The sequence below is a fragment of the Dicentrarchus labrax genome, unplaced genomic scaffold (assembly GCF_905237075.1).
Source record: "Dicentrarchus labrax unplaced genomic scaffold, dlabrax2021, whole genome shotgun sequence".
NCBI classification, from domain to species: domain Eukaryota; kingdom Metazoa; phylum Chordata; class Actinopteri; family Moronidae; genus Dicentrarchus; species Dicentrarchus labrax.
The window spans coordinates 2,569,039-2,590,124 of record NW_026136715.1 but is presented as its reverse complement, the minus strand read 5'-3'; the positions used below and the strand labels follow the sequence as shown (position 1 = coordinate 2,590,124).

Genomic DNA, 21,086 nt, shown 5'->3' with positions numbered 1-21,086 from the left:
GTTTAAAACCAGATATTTGGATGAATTCTGAGCAATTATTTCCTCTGAATAGTTTTCATGATAATTTCATACAATTGTTTCACGTATTTTTATATTTTTTAATCAATCAATCAATCATACACACTTAATAGGCTTCTTTAAGAAAAGTTCAAATACTTTATTGGTACTCACACACTGTAGAGTAGGAAAGAGTGGCAATCACAGTAAGGCGGTACATTTATAAAACAACCACAGATCACACCTCCCTTATAAAAGCCGCTGATCTCTGTGATATAATAAGTTATATACATCTGCAGGGGGGGCATTCAGAGGTTGAGCCGATCCAACAGAAAACTTTAAAACTTCATCTGGAAAAGAAATGATCTACAGTTTTAATAAATGGATCTGAGAGCGTACACAGAGAGAGCAGGGCTCGTGGTGACGTTACGGACAATATGCATGGACGTAATAAAAGCAAATCATATGATAGTCCGATCATACTATCCTACCGATCATTTACTCTGCATGCCTCTCTATAATGTCCGCAGTAAACCATGCAGTACAGTTCAGACCTCCCGATGAACGAATTATAAATCTATATCCCTCCACTGCGTACTAATATTCAGTATTTAAGTTCTCCTAAAAATGAGATGGATGCCACCTTTTTCTTCTTTTACATCCAGCGCCAACATTATTAAAATCACATCAACATTATCTGTGCATGCTAGTTATGGTTACGGTTAGAGAAAGATTGTAGCTATGGCGAAGGTTTGGCTAGGTTAAGGGAACTAAAACATTTAAGTTTTAATCCTTTAAACTTAAACTTTTTCATAAAACCCAACCTGATTTTTTAAATATTCTTTCTGGTCAGCATTTCTTCTGCAATAGCCCGTCAATGCATTTACATTCTGCTCTGTATAGAAGCTTTCATTGTTAGTGGCGGAGTCCGCCATCCACTGTTACTGGTTGTAATTTATTCTGTTCACTCTCTTCCAGCCGTATCAGAGCTGTATGAAGTCAGTGCTAATGCTGACCCAACATGTTACTGCTGCCTCACGTTAAAACCATTCAACTGGTGAAACACAAGGTGGCTTTTATTGTGAAGCAGCCGAAGGAAACAAAGTATTTCTCACCCAGGTTAGCGTGAAGCAAAACTAAAGAAACAGTCATTTTTAGATGATTTTAAAAAAGCAGCACACCTCCAACTCCTCAACAAGGTAAGTGCTTTTACTGTGTGGAAAACTACAGGTGCTGTGTACAGCATGAAATCAGGTTGCAGCTGTTCTGGCATGATGGAAAGAAGAGAGGCTGATTAATTAAAACAACCTGAGATTGATTGGCTGCACTGTAAACACATACACCAGCTGCTCTCCTGTGCTATAAAAGTAGCTGTTCAATGAGCAACAAGACTGAAATGAAATGATTATAATTTTAAAGGTTAGGAGATCATGTTTACGGTAAATAAAAAGGTTGCAGGTCGGTGACAAGCTGCTAACTCCGGTCTGCTGCACCTCGCTGCTACACTACTTCCTGTATTGGCACTGCATGTTAACCATGAGGCATTGAATCCTATATGGGAGTAATTATCAGGACACCAGGCTGGGTTTATGGTACCAGTTAAATGACTAATCATACTGCAGAAATTTGGTCTAGAGGCTACAAACATTCACAATCTTTCACTCTTCTGAATCAGAATTCAGTGACTGGCTGCTTAGAGGTCATTGCATTGATTGGTATGAATTCAAGTAACTCAATCGTCCACTAGTCTGTTTTATTTTTCAGGCTGCTTATGCTGGTTTGGGTGGCAGTTGACTCCCAGCAACTAAATCATGCATTTGCTGTATTAAAATAATAATTTGTGTTGCATCCACATTAATGGAAATGGCCCTCGATAGGATCCCTAAGCAGCACTTAAACGTTCAAAAGCTCGACTCATACGTGCATCTCACTGCGGAGGTGTTCCAGTTGAGAAGATGAGTGGACACCAAGAGGTCAATAACAGTCCTGTGTGTGTGTGTGTGTGTGTGTGTGTGTGTGTGTGTGTGTGTGTGTGTGTGTGGGACTTCCAGTGATAAAAGGTATTACCCTGAGTTTAGGGTAAAGGATCTTCACTTGTTGGCTGTGAGGAGTGTAACAGGCAAAAGCTGGACGGCTGGGACTCAGGATATGGTCTGCGTCCGACCATGGAGGGCCTCGGCTTGGGCTTTCAGGCTCAAGAACTCCCCCTGGATGAAATCAGTCACGGCCTTCCTCATTTCCATCTGAAAGGAAAACGTAAAGTGAGAGAGTGTGGCACTTTTTGATGTTCCTATCCAATTATGAATGCCTCATGTGGTACTTTACTTTGTCACACAGTTTAAATATTTGTATTCGAAATGCTGTAATATTGTGATAGTATTATATATATTATATAAAAAGAGGTGACACCAAAATATGGATTTCATCTGCTGAACTAAAGCAGCTAAATATTGATATTTCTGGTGAATAAATCTTGTATTTCTACCAATCTGCAATCTGTCTCAGTCTGTTTTTAACAGGTACCTGAATATAAAACAACACTATATTCCTAGGTAACATCATGAAATATAGTTACATCAGTTGGTGTATTAAAATACATTATTATCCAGCCCAGTGTGCACATCCTGTCCTCACCTGGCTCTTGTCTTCGGCTCGGAGGGATTCAACAAGGTCCTTGAGACTGAACGGTTTCCCCACCAGGATTGTGATTCTCTGGAAGAAAAGCACAAGTCACAACTACAGGTACAAACAAAAAGCCACGAAAAAAACCCATTAGAATAATACTGGATGAATGATTAGATGCAAGTGTTCCTACCTTTCCAGTCCGGGGAATGTAGGGCTTCATATTTGGCAGAACGTCACTCAAACCTGAGACAAAAATCAGTCACACAGAATGAGTATGAAGTAATGAATACTCAATATCATATAAATGATAATGCTGCAGATATTCTAGAGTTTTCTTAATGTCAACAATCCCATAAAAAGACTAAAACAAGCAACGTGTTAGTCTGTCTCTCAATGCTTTCTGACTGAACTTCTATTTAAAAAAAGGCTCAGTTGCTTGCAGTTGTTTTTAACACAAAAACATGTGGAGGAAATCGTGCATATGTTGGGGACTATTTTCAGCGGTGGATTTATACACATTTGGTGCTCCAGTGAGTGTTTGAGGCAGCAGGACGGTGTGTGTGTGTGTGTGTGTGTGTTCATGGTAATAAAGGAATATGTCATCCAGTGCAACAGTGTGGCTGTTGATGTATTTGACTCGTATTTCCCAGGTTTCTCCCGTGTTCATCTCACAGCACCCTCCTGTTTCGTGATTTCTCCCGGGAAACTCCCATAATTTGCATGACCCCATTTATTATGAACAATCGTCATACGAGGAATGTATGTTTGTCAGACCTCACCCTAGTTGCCAGATCATCTTGGAAACAGAGCTACACACACATTTCAACCCATCTGTCACTGCAACCTGGCAGCCCACAACCCGACTGAAGGCAGGCAGACGGGCCAGCTAACTGAACGTTAGCTGTTGTCAGGGCTGGATGGCGTTTTACCAGAAAAATCCTAATACACCTGCCAGACTTGGCATATCTGCAAGTCACCGGGAGAGTGTCCATTCCTTTTGTGAAGCCTGTAGTGTTGATTTTAAAATAAGGCATTCTGGGAAAATCAATGATGTTTCTTTCCTGTATTTTAAAACCTAAATGTTGGTAGGTCACTGTTTTTAAAGCATTTATTGACCAGAGACTTGACTCTACTGTCTCCATCTGTGTCTACATTTTACAAATAAAGCACCCAGAAATACTGAAATCAGGAGGAGTTCCTTGAAGTCCTACAGTGTGTGTCTGAATGATGTCTGTGCAGAGTTTGACTCTAGAAGGATGTTCTCACATTCATCTGCTGAAAGTGGAAAGTTTCTCTGAGCTCATTGAAGAGCAGATTTTAAGGGACGTGGCCTATGAGTGTGACATCATAAATACTCAGAAAGTGAGTCCAGGTCCAGTACGCAACCTCAGTGACATCCAGCAGTGCACAGACACTGAGAGTGGACTTTACAGTGAAGGAGGAGACATCTTGTGTCCAGCAGGAAAACTTTAGAAATAAAGAGAATTTGCATATTGTAGAATTTTTAAAAGGAGGTAGAAGGAGTAAATGTCTTTTTAAGGATTTTTTAATGTGAAAATTATAATTATTCACAAAAATGATTAACAAAGAAACATATCATCACACATTATTGTCCTTTTTCATATTGACTATTTGTGTATATATATATATATATATATATATATATATATATATGTCTTAATACATATCTGGAGGGGATCTTAAAAACCTACTTTATCTAACAACATGTGGTATGTTCATTTTGCAGAACCAGGAGAACATGTGAGGCAATGTGTGGTCATCTGTGGTGTTAGTGTGTAACTCACCCACATGCCAGAGCGGCAGGATAATCGGATTAAGGGAGCACTCTGATATTAGCCGACCCACGCCTACAGACACAAACCAGAGATGATCTCTTGAGAGTGAATCTCCACAGATGTCTCATGTACATTCTGTATGTGCTCAACAGGGCACTGCACTCACCCCATTTCAACCGTATAAATTCTTCTGTCATGTTGACTTTTCCTGTTGAACGAGGAACGAGAGAGGAAGTGTTTAACGCCACGATCCTAAAGCTACAGCAAAAAAGCCACAGAGGCCACAGAAGAAGACGTCAACACGACAAGAAGAGTGAAATGTGAGGAGGAAGATCAACATACCTTCTGGAAAAATGTGCACCCATTCTCCTCTGTTCAGTTTCTCCAGAATAAAATCCATGCCCTTCTGGTAAACACCATCACCTACAGACGACACATCATGTAAGCCGTAAGTTCAACAGTCAGCAAGATGAAGGCCCACTCTAGACCTGTATTAACATGCTTGTATGATCAGATCACAACCAAGTGAATGCAACACACACACTGAGATCTGATTGCTCAGACGACGCTGAAGGGCCGCCTACTCCACTGACAACCTGTACACACTGTCTGATTTCAGTTTAGTTCACAGTAATGCAAATGACCTGCCGAGACTAGCAGCAGACGTTTATGAACAGTAACCACAATATCGCCAGACTCCCTTAAAAAATAACACAATTTTAAGAGTTTGCTGCAGCCCGGTAGGAGACCCTCTGCAGTTACTTTAACCGCCATCCGTGATGTGAAAACTTCAGACTTCCACACACAGTCAGAGAAAGTAAAAGTGTGTGTGCTGCTCATAAAGTTCAGTTATAAAATCCCAATCCCCCTCCTGACTCTCCTGCAGGGGCTGATATAGTGATAGAGCTTAGTGTGGCACTGAAATGAAGGAATGACTAGTCAAATCTTCGTATTACAGTAATAATGAACATTAACTAACAACACTCTTAGTGTGGTCCAGCCCGCTAATGTTTATCTGCATATGCAGCAGGGAAGTGAGATCCAATCGTAAGTGGTCACTCGAGATGCTGACGTACTGAAAGCTGTCCACCTGTGATCAGATTAACAAAGACTCATGTTAATATCGGGTCCAAACAGGGTCATAGCTGGGGGGTAAATCCCGACAGAGACTCACCTCTGCAGACGGGCACACACTTTCCCCGGCTGAAGAATCGAGAGTGCAGCTCTCTGGTGAAACAGATGTCAGATGCTGCAGGAGTCCTGCACAAACACAGGGAAATAATCACACACTGGAACAGAAAAATAAAACCTGAAATCACATTTAAATGCTACAAATGAGTGAACGAGTTGTGTAGGTTATAAAAACTCACCAACGCATCTTGTTGAAGTTCCACAAATGTCTGAGCTTCAGTACACCTGTCGCAAACAGACGGGATTATTTCACCGTTTTCTGACGTTAGAGCTGATTTCAGATGGTGCATCTGTCCTTACCCCAGATGTGTGGGTCATCCATACAAGACTGGTGATTGGACAGAGTGATGAGGGGTGTGTCCGAGGGCCTCCGGTCAATCAGGTCCCACAAAACCTTGTGGTTGTGGACCGTCATGTAGTTCATGTACTCTGGAAATTGAGAGATTGAAAATTTAGTCTGGTTTGCAACTGAGAATGTTCTCGCTGGTTTTACGGTGTCTTTGTACAGATGCTCCAACTTACTGGTCCAGAAGTAGGAGTAGGAGCCCACCATGCCCATGATCAGTGAGCTGGAGACCCTCCACGCCAAAGCAGGGCACTGCGGGAACGGCCATTTTACCTCCAGGGGCATCGCAGCGCTCCACAGACACTACATCCACATGCATCAACCTGGTACAACACACACAGAGAGAGAGAGAGAGAGACAGACAGGTTCATCTGAGTTACAGGAGATATTCACTAGTTCAGTTTACTAGCTGGGGTAGCTCTTTATTTTCTAACACGGCTTCTAAAAAGCTTCCCAAAGTCTAGAAAAATGACCCTGATGATGGCGTGGGGGATCTTGTGATGGGATCAAATAAAAAGATGTTATTGAGGTGTACTATTGGAAGTGTGGGATCAAGTGTTTTAGGAGTTTGACGCTAACCAGAGATCAAACTTTGGGATATCTCGGCCTCCTCTGCTGCACATTTCCTTGATTTACATTACAAGTTGTGTTTTTTTTTAAAATAAAAGTTAAATTTATTAACGAGTACACAGACACATTTAACTCGTATAAAGCAGATTATCTGTACTCGCTCAACCCTAATACATTGTAAGAGGTGTAATAAAATAGGAGGTGTAATAAAACGTACCGATATCTCAGCATTTTGTTTACTTCTGTTAAGAAAAGTAACTGTTCAGTAAATTGTTTAATAGAACAGGTGTGTGGGACAAGAGAACAGAATCCTATTGAGTCTGTTTGATTGTTAAAAATGATAAAAATACATATTACAGACAGAGAATTGAATAAAAAGTTCCCTAAACGAGAAATAACCTGCTCATAATTCATCCAAATCTCTGGTTTTACACAAACTTCCTGCCGTCACTGAGTTCACTGTTTGGGTTCATTGGACAGTTTTGAATATAATCTGTTGTTATAGTTTAATAAATGATATAAAAGTGGTTTAGTATCTATGACCTTTTACCTTTGCTGTGAGTGGTAGATGAGCCTGCAGCACTTCCTTTAACCTGACTACTATTATTATATTATATTATATTATATTCAGGTTATGGAGACGTTAGTCTGTTAACCACTGACCACAGTTTCCAGTCACATTCAGGCTGTCGGTCCAATAACACATCCTATAAAGCGGGAGGTTGAACAGAAGCTGTATTCAACATGAACTGTCTGTGTTGTTGTTATTGACTCTGACCCTCTGTTGTCGAACAATAACCGTCATATAATAAAATGTAAACTATAAATATAGAAATATAAACATCTACGAGGGCTTATTGAGTATTTTTAAAGACTTAAATAACTTGAAAAGTACAGAAAACATCACAAGATCAAACATTTCCTCACCTTCCTCCTGGACGATGGTCACTGACCCCGGAACTACAACCCGCGCACTGGATTGTGGGTGTTGTAGTTTTAGGGGGCGTACATTTTAGCCCAATAATAACAATACTCGCTGGTTGCAGGGAGTGAGTTTTTGTTTTTCTCTTTATTTTCTCCGGTTGCAGCTTCAGAAATAAAGATAACGGACGAGATGTTCCGTTAAACGCGTTTATTGTTTATTGTAGTCCACAACCCACTTCCGGGTTTAGAAAGGCGGATCTACGGGTAACGGGTGCCGGGAAGGAGCACGGTGAAACACCTCGTCTGTTTTTATTCTTTTATGGAGAATTATTGAGTAAAAAGTGGTGATAAATATTGTGTAGAATATGCAGTATAACAATAATAAATAAATAAAATGTGCAGGTTGGATATTGAACACTTTTGTGATTTCTGTGAATTAGAATAAGAAACATCTGTTCTTTCATTGTATAAAGTAAATAAATAATACATTCTGGATTCTTTAATAAGGAGAATTAGGATTTTAAAAACGTTTTTCTTTGTTTTGAGGGCAATAACATCGACAAAGATCCCGTCTCTCACCAAAAGGATCACACAGCTGCCCCCACACAGACAACCAGGGGCAGGTTCCCACTTCGCCTGTTGGTTAATTCAGCTTTGGGGTAAACAGCAGACACTCACACTCTTTATTCCAATACTTTATTCACAAAGCTTATAAACCCCCCCCAGCATAAATTAATACTGACTTTTATCAGTTTGTAGATTAAAAACATATTTAAAGCCATTCTAAACTGAATGCTACTAAATGTATTATTTCACAAACATCACAAATAGTTTGTAAACACAAAGTCCAAAAAACAAAATTCATAATTTTTTATTTTTATATCCTAAAATCATACATTCATAAGTGTGCATTTATGTCGCGCTGTTACTCACAAAAAGTGAGTTTAAAATCTCGATTACAAAGGATGACCATATAAAACAAATTATCTGTAAAATTAAACGTAAAATCACATTTAAGAGAACAATAATTAATTATATTTAAACATCCTGACGTGTGACTCCAAAGACACTAAACACACTAATAACACAGTTTTGTGTGTTGCAGAGAAACAGACGAGAGAGGCTGGTCCAGACTGGTTCCCAGTTACAGGCTCAGGTCACCAACTGGGTGCGAGTGCGTTCAGTCCCTTCAAAGCCACCTCAAACCCCAAAAAACAGGCCTGGGGGAGGAAGAGAGGGAGGAAGAGAGGGAGGAAGAGAGGGATGAAGAGAGGGAGGAAGAGAGGGATGAAGAGAGGGAGAAGAGAGGGAGAAGAGAGGGAGGAAGAGAGGGAGGAAGAGAGGGAGGAAGAGAGGGAGGAAGAGAGGGGAGGAAGAGAGGGATGAAGAGAGGGATGAAGAGAGGGAGGAAGAGAGGGATGAAGAGAGGGATGAAGGGAATTAAAGGCGGATGAAGCGGTTCACTTGTTATCAGGCAGAAACATGTTTAAGAGTCGGGCTGCACTATATGGTTAAAACATCATATTGGGATCATTTAGACTGTAATGTGATTGTGATGTGATTCCGATCACTGGGGGAATTATCAGTCTTGCATCACAACTTTAACTTTCACTAAACAAAAAAAATAAAATCATGATGATGTGAACATTTTAGGGGGGTTTGTACCAAAAAACACGTTGTTTTAAATCTGAAGAGCAAGATACTGCAGCACCTCATTATAATGCTGTTTGTCTCACGTTCTACTTTAATCAAAAAGTATTTGGATATTACACTTTTATTAATCGTGCAGCCGTAATTAAGAGTAAAATAAGAGAGCAAAGATGTACCGCGTTGGCGGGGAAGGCTCGCAGAAAGACGGCATTGAATCCCTTATAGAGGGCTGTAGGTCCTTCTTCTCTCAGCAGCGTTCTCAGGACGTCCACCAGACCTCTGTACTTCCCGTCTGCAGCTGCACACACACACACACACACACACACACACACACACACACACACACACACACACACACACACACACAATGTTACAGGAGGGGCTTTCGTGCACATACACTACACATATATAAGCTAAGCTATGCGACTATATATATTTTTTGTCTCTTTATTTCTTCTATATCTTCATAATGCGGTTGTCTTTCCAACATAGACGAGTCTAGCACATTGCGTATCTACGTACAGGAAAGGAGGAAGTCGACCGATTTAGGAACGGTCGGTTAGCCACCAGCTCCCTCTGTAGATACAAACAGCTCATTCTAAGGTGATGAAAACACAATGGTGATGATACACTAATGAAAACATTGCTATGGATATTATATTCCATTTCTGACAATAGATCCTAAATGTTTCACACTGGACCTTTAATGTCATAAACCAGAATAACCACCATAACGTCCATCTGTCTCTCTGCAGACACTGTGTACCTCAGAGCACTGCTGTCTGTCTCTGACTCACGTACCTGTCTGGAAGTTGGACTTGAGGACATCCGGAGGAAGAGCGATCGTCCAGTTTAATATCCCTGCCACTCCACCAGCCAGGATGATTTTAGGAGTGCTGAGCTGAGAAACACTAACAACACATAACACAGGTGAGCTTTACAGGATTTAAAAGATTTACACACTCCTTCCAGTGGTGGAGGTAAAGCACTATCATGTACGATATCATTAGATTATTATGATTTTACTGGTGTAGTTGGTTGAGGTGGAGGCTCATTTTTAACTATTTTGCTGCAACTAATGATTATTTTCATTATGGATTCATCTGCTGATTATTTTCTCCATGAATCCATCGATTGATTGGTGAGAAATTACCCAGAACCCCAAGTGACACCTTCACAATGCAGAATGCTTGTTCAACCAAAAGCCCCGACCTCAAAATTATTATAAATACATTTAAATTATTAAAATCACACAAAGGAAAAGCAGCAAATCTTCACATTTATGAAATGTTTTGGCATGAAAAATGACTAATTTCCAATAAACTTTCTGTTAATTCACTATTTGTTTCAGCTGAATTTGTATAAACTTTAAAACAAAACATATTTTATAAACTTTGTGTGCAGAAATCTTACAATCTAACTGAAGCTGTCAGATAAATGCAGTAGAGCAAAGCAGATGAAAACACATTAAACTTGAGTAAATGTACTTTAGTTACATTCCACCACTGCCCTCTCCACTGTCACCACGGTTACTCACCTTTGACCCTCAGGTGTCAGGAAGCGTTTGAGGTATTCGTATGTCAGGAAGTAGAGGCCGTTAGAAGGCACATCTAAGAGAGGGAGCGACAGAGAGGCTGTAAACTCCTCCTGCCCTTTGGATTCAACAGTAAACACACAACGCTGACGGGACGCGGCCGCACTCATTTTATGTGAGCAACCGTGCAATGTGGCGTGCTTCCAGAGACGGGGAGTCACGCTGGCGGCTCCTCATTTGCATACAGGAGAGCTCTAAGCTACTTTATGCAAATCAGGAGCGTCTGGCAGAGCGACTCGCTGCCTCCAGAAACTAATGAAAACTAACCCCTGTCCATCTAAAACAGTTGTTCCCAACCTTTTCTATCATTGAGTAAAGTAACAACCTCTGACTGATCAACATCATCGACCCTATTCTCTGTCTGCATTATGTATTCTCTTTATTTAGTAACCATCTTATAGACTTAACAGGCTTCTTTATTGACAGATTTAGTGTTTTTCTTCTCTGTGAGTTGTTCTATTTGTACTTTACTAATGCAGACAAGGCTGTTTATCAGACAGTGAGGACACTGTGTTCAGGTCTTTAAAGTTTAGATCTTAAATAATAATATCAACTTTACAAATAACAATTTCATTTAGTTTTCCTCCAGAAATGAAGGAAATACTGAGTTTTCCGTAATATAAGAGAATGTTTCCAAACTAGCCGCCATTAGTGGTTTTTCTTCATCTCATTTTATCTTTAGATGACTTGGTAAATGGTAAATGGACCTGTACTTGTATAGCGCCTTTCTAGTCTTCCGACCACTAAAAGCGCTTTTACACTACGTGAGACATTCACCCTTTCACACACATTCACTCAGTGAGGCAAAGTCCATCGAACAGAAATTAACATTCATACACATTCACACACCGATGAACGGCATCGGGAGAAATTTGGGGTTCAGTATCTTGCTCAAGGATACTTCGACATGTGGCACCAGGAGTCGGGGATCGAACCCACAACCTTCCGCGCTGCCTCTGAGCCACAGCCGCCCTTAGTGACTTACTGCTGTCTCATCTTCTCTCAGTGCTGTCTCATTGCACCGCTGACCCTGTGTTAACCTCATATATAAGCTGTCAATGGTTAAACTACTACGACTACGACTAATAAAACTGAACTGAGCTGAACATATTTTGAGGTGAGTGTTTCAAACATTATTCAGAAATGGGCCTTTCTGCATAATGAGTACTTACTTTTGGCCATCAATGTCAAATATAAAATATAATATAGAAATATAATCCAGCCCGCAAGATTTTTTATTTTTCTAGTTGTTTGGTATTCATATAAACTACCCCTTCATATGCAATTCAAATGAAAAGACAGTTCTGTTTTTGAAAATGTATTTTGTTGGGCGTGAAATAAAGGTAAAAGAGTCTCACAAATGCATGCAAATGGTTAATAAGAAGAGTTAAGTACAATGTCAGTAATGGAAATATTTTAATATTGCTCTTTCTTTTAATACTTGAACACTGAAGTGGCCCTCCTATGAGAGGCCCCAAGTCAGTTTGAGTTTGAGACGAATGCTCTAACACAAACACAAAGATTCTTATATTCAGGTGATTATACAGTAATAAAAACATACCTATGAATATTATATTCCATTACTGCCAATAGATCCTCCTAAATGTGACACACTGGACCTTCAAGTAGGACCTCTGCACACTCCTTCCACACACACACACACACACACGCAGTGATGTTTACCTCTGATGAGAGTCAGTACAGTCCCTTTGTAGACACTGCGGATCCCCTGCTCCTTATAGAGTCTGACTGCACAGTCAAGCGGACCTGTGTACCTCGCCTTGCCACTGCTAGCCTGCACCTGGAAAACACACAATCACAGAACTTTTACTTATGTTCAGAGCATTCTGATTGTATTTGTTTTGGGCATCCAGTAGTGGAAAGTAACATGTACTTAAGTACAAACTTGACATAATTGTACTTTTTTTCCAATTATCTGCAGCTTTTAGAAATTAGGATTATTGCATATAAACATGTGAAGATGCTTTGTTATGAATCAAACTATTTTAATAATCATCACAGGCTACAAAATGCCAAAACATCAAATCATTCCACCTTTTCTGCTTTTAATTTGAATGTATTTGTAATAATTTTGAGGTTTGGACTGTTGGTTGTGAAGGTGTCACGTTGGTGAACTGTGACAGCATTTCTCACTATTTTCAGAACTTTTACAAATCAAACAATCAATGGATTAATGGAGAAAATAATCAGCAGATGAATCCTAATGAAAATAATCATTAGTTGCAGTCCGATACAAAATAGTAACACCAGTAACATCCTACATCACAGATGGTCTAAGTGATTCTAGTAAAATAAACTTTCTTTATAAAGTCAGTGACTATCTCCTCACGGTGGGCCTGCTGTGGTGGCTGTAACAGCTGTTAGTCAGACTGAGCCAAAGAAAACTAACCTGTTATTCTGATCTGCCAAGATATGCAGTCATTGTGATGTTAGCTATAGCAGCAGGAACGCTGTGAGTATCGCTGTCCGTCCTCTCTGCGTGCAAACCCACAACATACTGCAGCATACTGCATACTGTATCATGGTATCAGATTTCTCCAGAATCTCTTACTCCACTTAATGCAAGCAGTAGTAATCTATTGATATAATATCATCTGAAATCCAAATCTGCTACTTAAACCCTGGAGGGCATAATAGATCATAAAATAACACGCCATCTTTCACACACACACACACACACACACACACACACACACACACACACACACACACTTTTACCTGCAGTAAACATTTGATTCTCTCTCCTGGAGCCACGATCACTGTAGTGAAGACCCCTGCCAGACAGCCAGACAGGAATATTTGAGTGTGCCTGAACAGAATAAGAATAGAGTCCTTTCACATTATACACAGTTCAGATAAAAATATTGATTAGAGAAGCTTTAAAGGACCAGCGCTTGGGATTTAGTGACATCTAGTGGTGGAGTTACAGATTGCGACCAACTGAATACTGCTCCCCTTCCAACTCAAAAGCCCCTATCTAGAGCCAGTGTTCTGAGATATTTCACTGTCAACCTCATGGAGGCTAGTGGAAAAGTCAGGGGTCACCAAAGTCATCACCTAGAGCAGTGGTTCCTAAGCTGGGGGTCGGGACCCCCACTAGAGGTAACCAAAGATTCAAGGGATGCAAGATTAAAGTTGTGCTATAAGCTTTATTCACTTCAAAGTTAAAACAACCAAAGAGCTGAATCTGTATGATTGTTAAAAAATAAAAGAACACATAACACAGACAATAATATTATTAAAACTAATCTCTGATCAATATTCACAGGATATAATCTGCTCAAACTATTTAGGTTTATTGTACAGTTGATCAGTTGCTCTCTAGTGTTATACTGTACCCTATCTATAAAGTAGTCACTTAGTCCGGGGTTGTCAGTTTACTCGGTGATAGAAAAGGTTGGGAACCAGTGCTCTAGAGACGAGGAACTGATTCTGAGACAGTCACCATAAATAAAAACGATATAAGTTTACAGACACGAGCCGTCTCTGGCCTTACTCGCTGTATCTTACAGTTGGAATACTTTGCAGCACAATCTTTCTCCAAAGCAGAATGACAGGAAGTGGAAACAACTTTCAACATACTTATCTTCTCCAGTAAAACTTAACAAAAAACAAATGTCCATGCAGCGCTGCCAGGGAGGAGGGGAAGGGGGAGGGGGAGGAGGTCGTCTGAACAAAAGGGCTCACGGTGGAGGTGGTTTGGAGAAACACAAGGAGTTTACCGGAGGTCTCCAGCACGTGTGACGCTGCCACATACACACGTATATAGACGGAGGAGCGGAGGGGGTCAAAATAAAAGGAGCTGACAGGAGGAGTGGTGGGAGGTGGCGGGGTAACATGAGGAAAGGGGTGTAGAGGGTTGCTTCATATGAGCGAATGACAGCAGAGGGGAGGGGCGACAGAAGAAACGGTTATATATAGAGCTCGTATTCCAGGTATTACAAACACACTGTAAAAGAAACACTCAAACTCACCACCTTGTGTGTGTGTGTGTGTGTGTGTGTGTGTGTGTGTGTGTGTGTGTTTGTGTGCGTTCCTATGTGCTCCCTCATTGTTTGAATCACACAGAACAGGCCACAGAAACATCTCGACAGAACAGACACAACCTCCTAACAAACCATGTTCCATCTGTGTAATAGCAACCCAGGTATTTTTCCACACCTGCCTGCCAAGAGACCCGATGTCAGTGTTTGCTTTAGAGGTGGCCTGCTGACTTAGAGGAAGCCTTTTTGACCGAGGTCATTAAAGGGGCAATATGTAAGATTGTGAAGCATTTTACGTATTATTTAATCACTTTTTATTGCCAATGGGTGAGCAGATTGTAGTGTAACAGCAAAATACCCTCCACTAGCTTCGTCCAGACGCCCGGGGGGGCTGGTCTGGCTGGCGAGTGCGTGGTTTCACTTACGTTAGAGGTTTGTCAGGGTTTGTCTGCTGGAGCTGTTTTCCCAGACCGAACCCAAAGAAACTGATGGCCATCATCGGAGCCACGCCCGCCAGAGGAGCCCCCATACCTTTATAGAGGCCGAGGATACCCTGGAAACACACGCACACACACACACACACACACACACATAGACATAAATTAAATGTTCTCGATTAATCAGTTAGTTGTTTGGTCCATAAAATGTCTGAAAATGGCGAAAAATGTTCATCAATGTTTCCCAAAGCCCAAAGTGACGTCCTCTAATGTTTTGTTTTGTCCACAACCCAAAGATATTCAGTTTACTGTCATAGAGGACTAAAGAAACCAGAAAATATTCACATCTGAGAAGCTGAAATCAGAGAATCTAGTTTCCATCCACCTGTTTTTGTGCATTTGTGGAGAAAAAATGCAGGAAATTAAAAAGCTTGAGGTAGAAAAAATGTATAGGTAGTTTAAACAACACCAGATCTGTGTGGAGACTGTAACCTTCCTCACATTAACACATAAAACTAACAGAAATGGCACCGATGGGAGAACTAGTTCCACCAGCTGTTTATCTCCATCAATCTTTTGCTGATTTTCTGGAAAATTGTTTAAAATGTGTGCTAGATTTTCTCTGTAATAAGTGGTTTGTGTATCATTGTTGTGTGTGTGTGTGTGTGTGTGTGTTTGTGTGTGTGTGTGTGTGTGTGTGTGTGTTCACCTCTTTGGATATGGTCTTGCGGAAGCAGTCGTAGGTTCCTGTGTAGAGCACATACTGAGCACAGGAGGCTTTGGGCTGCGTCTGTAGCCTCACCTGGACAACAGAACAACATTAGAACAGTGTTTATGCAAGTTCAAACTGATTTAAGACTTATTAAGACCTTTATAAGACCATTATAAATCAGTTTAAGACCCATTTTACATCCATACTGGCAAAAAAAAGCACACAGGATATAAAGTAAAATCTGCGTTGGTTCCATGGCAGCTTTCTTTTGTTGTTACAGCTTGGTCAAAATCATATTTACAACATTTTAAGGCCTAAAATTCAGATATTGGATTGTCTGTTTAAGACCCTGCAGACACCCTGAATAAAGGTCAGCTGCACACACACACACACACACACACACACACACACACACAGATCTCTGACCACGTGAAGGGAGGATTGTTGAGACATAAGATAAAGAGAAACACCCATCAACTTCTGCAGCTCGTGGTCGCTGATAAAGAAAACAGGGTGTTGTGAGTGTCTGACAGTTAATGTGAGAATCAGAGACAACATGTTCACATTCATTCTAAGGCAACAAACACACAATGACTCTTATACTCAGGTGATTATACACTAATGAAAACATAGCTATAGATATTATATTTCTGACAATAGATCCTCCTCAATGTTTCACTCTGGACCTTAAAGTACATTTTCCTGATTATATTTATATACTATTACTAGGGCTTTTACTTGTAAGAGAGTATTTTTTAGTGTATGTTTAGTACTTTTATTTAAATCCCCTCCAGTCAGAGCTCAGTGTTTGTTCTTGTTCCTACAGTGTGATGGTTGGATGATGTCTGTGCAGAGTTTGACTCTAGAAGGATGTTTTTACACTCATCTGCTGAAAGTGGAAAAGTTTCTCTGAGCTCATTGAACATCTGATTTTAAGGGGCGGGGCCTACAAGCTTGATTTGTGACATCACAAATACTCAGGAAGGAGGAGACATCTTGTGTCCAGCAGGAAAACTTTAGAAATGAACAGAATTGGCATATTTCATAGATTCTGTATTTATTAACGAGGAGATTTTAATGTGGAAATGACATCTGACACATTATTGTTCGGAGTAGACTATGTGTATATACAGTGCATCTGGGCAGTAAAACATTTCTTATTTCATTACCTAGTAGTGTAACTAATTACTAATACATTTCAGTAATAATAATTAGTTACTACATTACTTTTGTTGTGAAAATCCAACAATCACATTCCTGGATGTCTTCTTGTGATCCTGCAGGAAACTAGTTCGGAAGTCACAAATAGTCACATTACTTTGATTTTAACAAACACAACTAGATTTTATTCGCCTTTAAGTCTGAATTATGGGGAGAAAGGACACAATCACTCATTTAGCACCCAGTTTCTGTAGCAGAAGAGTAATGTAACTAGTAGTGTAACTAATTACTGTTGGCAAGGAGTCATTTATTTTGAAAAGAGTAATAGTAGAATAATAAATGTCAGGAGGGGGGGTCTTTAAGTAAATGAAATGAATACTTCCTCCCCTGACTTTTATGTAATAATCTAACCTTTACTTGCTAATCTGTAGTCCCCTAATCTAACCCTTCCACACACCACAGCTCCTGTGTGTCTGACAGCTGCCTCGTGGCCTCAGTGGCAGTCTAAGCTGATTTATCAATAATCCCCTCAACACCTACATCTGATCACTGACTTTAAACTTCAAACAAAACCCAGAATAAACCCCCACCAGAATAAAAGCCCACTAGAATAAACCCCCTACCAGAATAAAAGCCCACTAGAAAAACCCCACAAATAAAACACTAGAATAAACCCCACCAAATAAAACCCCTACCAGAATAAAATCCCCACAGACAGGAGAGAGCAGTGTAATGTCCTCTGAGGGAAGAATAAAGCTGTGTTACAGGTTATTGGACAGTCACCTTGATGGTGTCCAGTGGGTGTCCCGCCAGCAGCAGACAGGCTCCGGCGACCCCCCCAGCCACGAAGTTCTTGAGCGGAGAAACTCTTGCCTCTTCCCCCATCCTCTCCCCCGCATGGCCAGAGCAGACAGCCGGGCCCCGGTCCTCTTCACCCCGCCGCGACAGTCCTCACACACCGCCGCTGTTGTTGTAGTGAGACACTGCGCCTGTCTGCCTGCCTGCCTGCCTGTCTGCCTGCTGTCTGTCTGTCTGTCTGTCAGCTGTCTGTGTGCTGCTGCCACGTACAGTGCGGCGCTGGACTTTGTCTCCAGAGAGCTGAGAGTTACTTTAACGGAACTTTTACTGTAACCTACACACACAGTTGTGTGTGAGTGTAACAATGAGTGTGACTTTATCCTCAGTGCTGCTATAAACTGCCTCCTGTACACACACTGCACTATTTATACCGACACACACACACACACACACACACACACACACACACACACACACACACACACACACACACACACACACACAGCGCCCCCCTGCGGTCATACCAGTGGAAAGTATGTGTACTCAAGTACTGTAGGTCACTGGTTCCCACCCCTTTATTCCTTAAGGCAGTGGTTTCCCAACCTGTGGGTCGGGACCCCCACTAGGGGTCGCCGACGCTCCACATAGGGGTCGCATTGACTTCTTCAGTGAAGGGGTGCAAGAAAACGAGCCGTCAGTTTTTAAATGTTTAAAAGTTCTATCATTATTGAACTGACTGAGTGACATATTTTATGTATATTTTATATTATATATTCAAACTGAACAATGAACCCAAACAGTGAACTCAGTAACTGCAGGAAGTTTGTGTAAAACCAGAGATCTGGATGAGGGAACTTTTATAAAATGTTCTGTCTGTATTATGTATGTTATATAATTCATACAGACTTAATAAGCTTCTTTTTTGATAAATTCAGTGTTTTCTTGTCCCTGATGCTCAGCCATTGTTCTATTAGACATTTTACTTTACTTAGGATTCACTTTTCCTCACAGAAGTGAACCAAATGTTGACATATCGGCCTACTGTGTATATAGGTTTTCTAGCAACCCCAGTAGCGACCCCTTATGGGGGTCCTGACCTCCAGGTTGGGAACCACTAGACCTACTTAATGAATGTCCTATTTATTTATTAATGACAGTATAATACAATTGTATTCATATAGTCCACTAGTTTGTGAACCTAAGACATTTTCAAGCACCAGAACATCTGGTCCACATGAGTAAATGTGTGTTTCCACAAGAGATTTGAAGACTTCCATTTTCCATCTTTAGAGTCAGATTATCTCTTTACACGGTGCTCTTGGACAAATGGTGTCTCATTATGCAGATAGCTGAGGTCTTTCTGTACATTATGACATAAAACACATGGGTATATCATGTATGCAAGTCCATTTAAAGGTGAAATGCCATTAGACTCCAGGGTTGAGGGTCTGTACTTTAGTATTTCTGCTACTTTATACTTCCACTCCACTGCAGTTCAAAGACAAATATTGTACCTTTTACAATACATTTATTTGATAACTTTAGTTTAGTTTAAGAAAAGTTTACTTTAGTTATTAAACAAGTAAATTATATTATTATATAAATAAGACCCTATTGATCTCCAGAGGGAAATTCACGAGTCACCCAGCTGTATATAAAGTATAAAAAGGTATAAAAATTAAGATTAGCCCACACAACATATTGCCTTTCTGCAAAATGAGTGCTTTTACTTTAAGTATATTTTTACTTCTGCATTGTAGTATTACAACTTTTACTGAAGTAAAAGATCTGAAGAGTACCTCTTGATGTTTGATTGTCTCACTACAAACTACAAACTCTATAAATGGTGTCTTCTTACTGTCCAGCCGTCATTGTTCGAATGAGAGACGAGAGATTAATAACAATGTTTGATAAATCCATCTCAGTGACCTTCAGGTTGCCTCACAGTAACGGTGGAGGTTGTTGGGCCTTACGAGAATACCTGCAGACATTATTCAGGGCTGTCTTTTGTATAAATAAATATCTTTAATTTACATATTATATTCTTTTAAAAGACTCTAGAATTACTCATAAATTAACACAACGCAGTAAAACTAAAGGAAACTAAACATGATTTTAAGCGGGGTTCCATATTGTGATAGTTTTTGCCCACTTTTTGCTTCAGTTGCTGTTTGTTAACTGTTATCTTTAAACAAACATGTGACTGGCTGTTTACTCTTCTTTTACATTCCTCCGGGGTCCAAACAAACTGTGTTTTTGTCTGCAGTCACTTTCCATCCATCGTCATTGTCTTTGTTCTGGTACTAAATTCTTCTTATTATCTGATTCCTCTGATGTCGGTTATGTCATCCCTGTTCGTATATTTATATATCTTAAATATACGTTACATCGTTTCTAATGATGATGTAGCAAAAAACATCAAATTGTATTATTGTTGTATATTATTATTTCAATGCCTGGTTGAACCTTTGTTTCCTGGCTATTGTTATTTATTTGTGTTAATATTATTTTGTTTATTGGTTCATTTTGTACATTTTCCTGAAGACTGTCATTGTGTCTTTGTAAATAGTTTGAATAAAGAAAAAAAGAAATCAGACAAACTGACAAAGAAATACCATAAAGTAAAGCAGAAGTTAGATTAGGATCATATACAGAAACCTTGGCAGGAATACTGGACCTGGTGTGACACTGGAAGACGTCTTTACAGGATACACACACAGTTGGTATTATTATTATTATTGATTACAGAGCAGACCTGTCTGAGAATAAGACATTAAATCATACACTAGATATTATAGGCAAGAACCGCAGTGGACTAATGCACTCATTGTAATAAGGTGGAAACTGTCAAACATATTAATGTATTAATAGATTAGAGCAAATATAATCAAGAAAGGAGGGAACACAATATTACACTGGATAATCTACTTGGAAATAAATCATGAAAAGGACTCTTTTATTATTATTATATTTTATTAATTATATAGAACAATAACAGGAATAATAGAGAGACTTTATTGTCTTTATTTTCTGCCACTCTACTGCTCCACACTCCAGTCTAGTAGCTGGCAGTAAAGCACTGATAACGGACTGTAAACTGCTTTTAAACCCTGAAGACGAAGACGAAGACGAAGATAGATATTTAATATTTCTACATTATGTTTTTTCTGTGAAACACAAACTGAATCAATTTCTTATCTTTTCTTTAAATGTAAGAGTTCTGGATTAAAGTTGCTTTATTGATGTCTTTATAGAAGTTTTAGCAGATTGATATTAGAAGA

At 39.9% G+C, this 21,086-nt stretch overlaps 2 protein-coding genes across 3 annotated transcripts; both read right to left on the bottom strand.

Moving 5' to 3' along the window:
- Positions 1 to 128: 128 nt before the first annotated feature.
- tafazzin (tafazzin, phospholipid-lysophospholipid transacylase) lies at positions 129 to 7,554 on the bottom strand. Of its 2 annotated transcripts, XM_051426315.1 has the most exons (11): positions 7,453 to 7,553; positions 6,132 to 6,278; positions 5,910 to 6,038; positions 5,789 to 5,834; positions 5,593 to 5,678; positions 4,761 to 4,841; positions 4,585 to 4,626; positions 4,428 to 4,490; positions 2,813 to 2,865; positions 2,632 to 2,709; positions 129 to 2,240 (listed from the first exon to the last, which is right to left on the bottom strand). In XM_051426315.1, exons 2-11 carry the CDS (start codon positions 6,238 to 6,240, stop codon positions 2,139 to 2,141), a joined length of 789 nt encoding a protein of 262 aa, XP_051282275.1. In that variant the 5' UTR covers positions 6,241 to 6,278; positions 7,453 to 7,553; the 3' UTR covers positions 129 to 2,138. The 2 variants fall into 2 exon arrangements, with proteins under 2 accessions (XP_051282275.1, XP_051282273.1); XM_051426313.1 differs by having other exon boundaries at positions 5,910 to 6,278; positions 7,453 to 7,554.
- A 750-nt stretch (positions 7,555 to 8,304) lies between these two features.
- si:dkey-150i13.2 (mitochondrial carnitine/acylcarnitine carrier protein) lies at positions 8,305 to 18,242 on the bottom strand. Its single transcript, XM_051426312.1, has 9 exons — positions 17,791 to 18,242; positions 15,844 to 15,936; positions 15,123 to 15,250; positions 13,433 to 13,523; positions 12,377 to 12,494; positions 10,637 to 10,709; positions 9,901 to 10,010; positions 9,276 to 9,397; positions 8,305 to 8,669 (listed from the first exon to the last, which is right to left on the bottom strand). The coding sequence occupies exons 1-9, from the start codon at positions 17,890 to 17,892 to the stop codon at positions 8,607 to 8,609; spliced, it is 900 nt and encodes a 299-aa protein (XP_051282272.1). The 5' UTR covers positions 17,893 to 18,242; the 3' UTR covers positions 8,305 to 8,606.
- Positions 18,243 to 21,086: the final 2,844 nt, after the last annotated feature.

Coding starts and splice junctions, on each gene's coding strand:
- tafazzin (XM_051426313.1), bottom strand. CDS start 6,240: ATGCCCCTGGAGGTAAAATGGCCGTTCCCGCAGTGCCCTGCTTTGGCG. Junction 4,491..4,584: donor ATTTATACGGTTGAAATGGG/GTGAGTGCAGTG, acceptor TTGTGTCTGTAG/GCGTGGGTCGGCTAATATCA. Junction 2,866..4,427: donor CCTGCCGCTCTGGCATGTGG/GTGAGTTACACA, acceptor TTTTTGTCTCAG/GTTTGAGTGACGTTCTGCCA.
- si:dkey-150i13.2 (XM_051426312.1), bottom strand. CDS start 17,892: ATGGGGGAAGAGGCAAGAGTTTCTCCGCTCAAGAACTTCGTGGCTGGG. Junction 15,251..15,843: donor GCAAGACCATATCCAAAGAG/GTGAACACACAC, acceptor GTGTGTTTCCAG/GGTATCCTCGGCCTCTATAA. Junction 9,398..9,900: donor CAAGTCCAACTTCCAGACAG/GTACGTGAGTCA, acceptor GTGTGTGTGCAG/CTGCAGACGGGAAGTACAGA.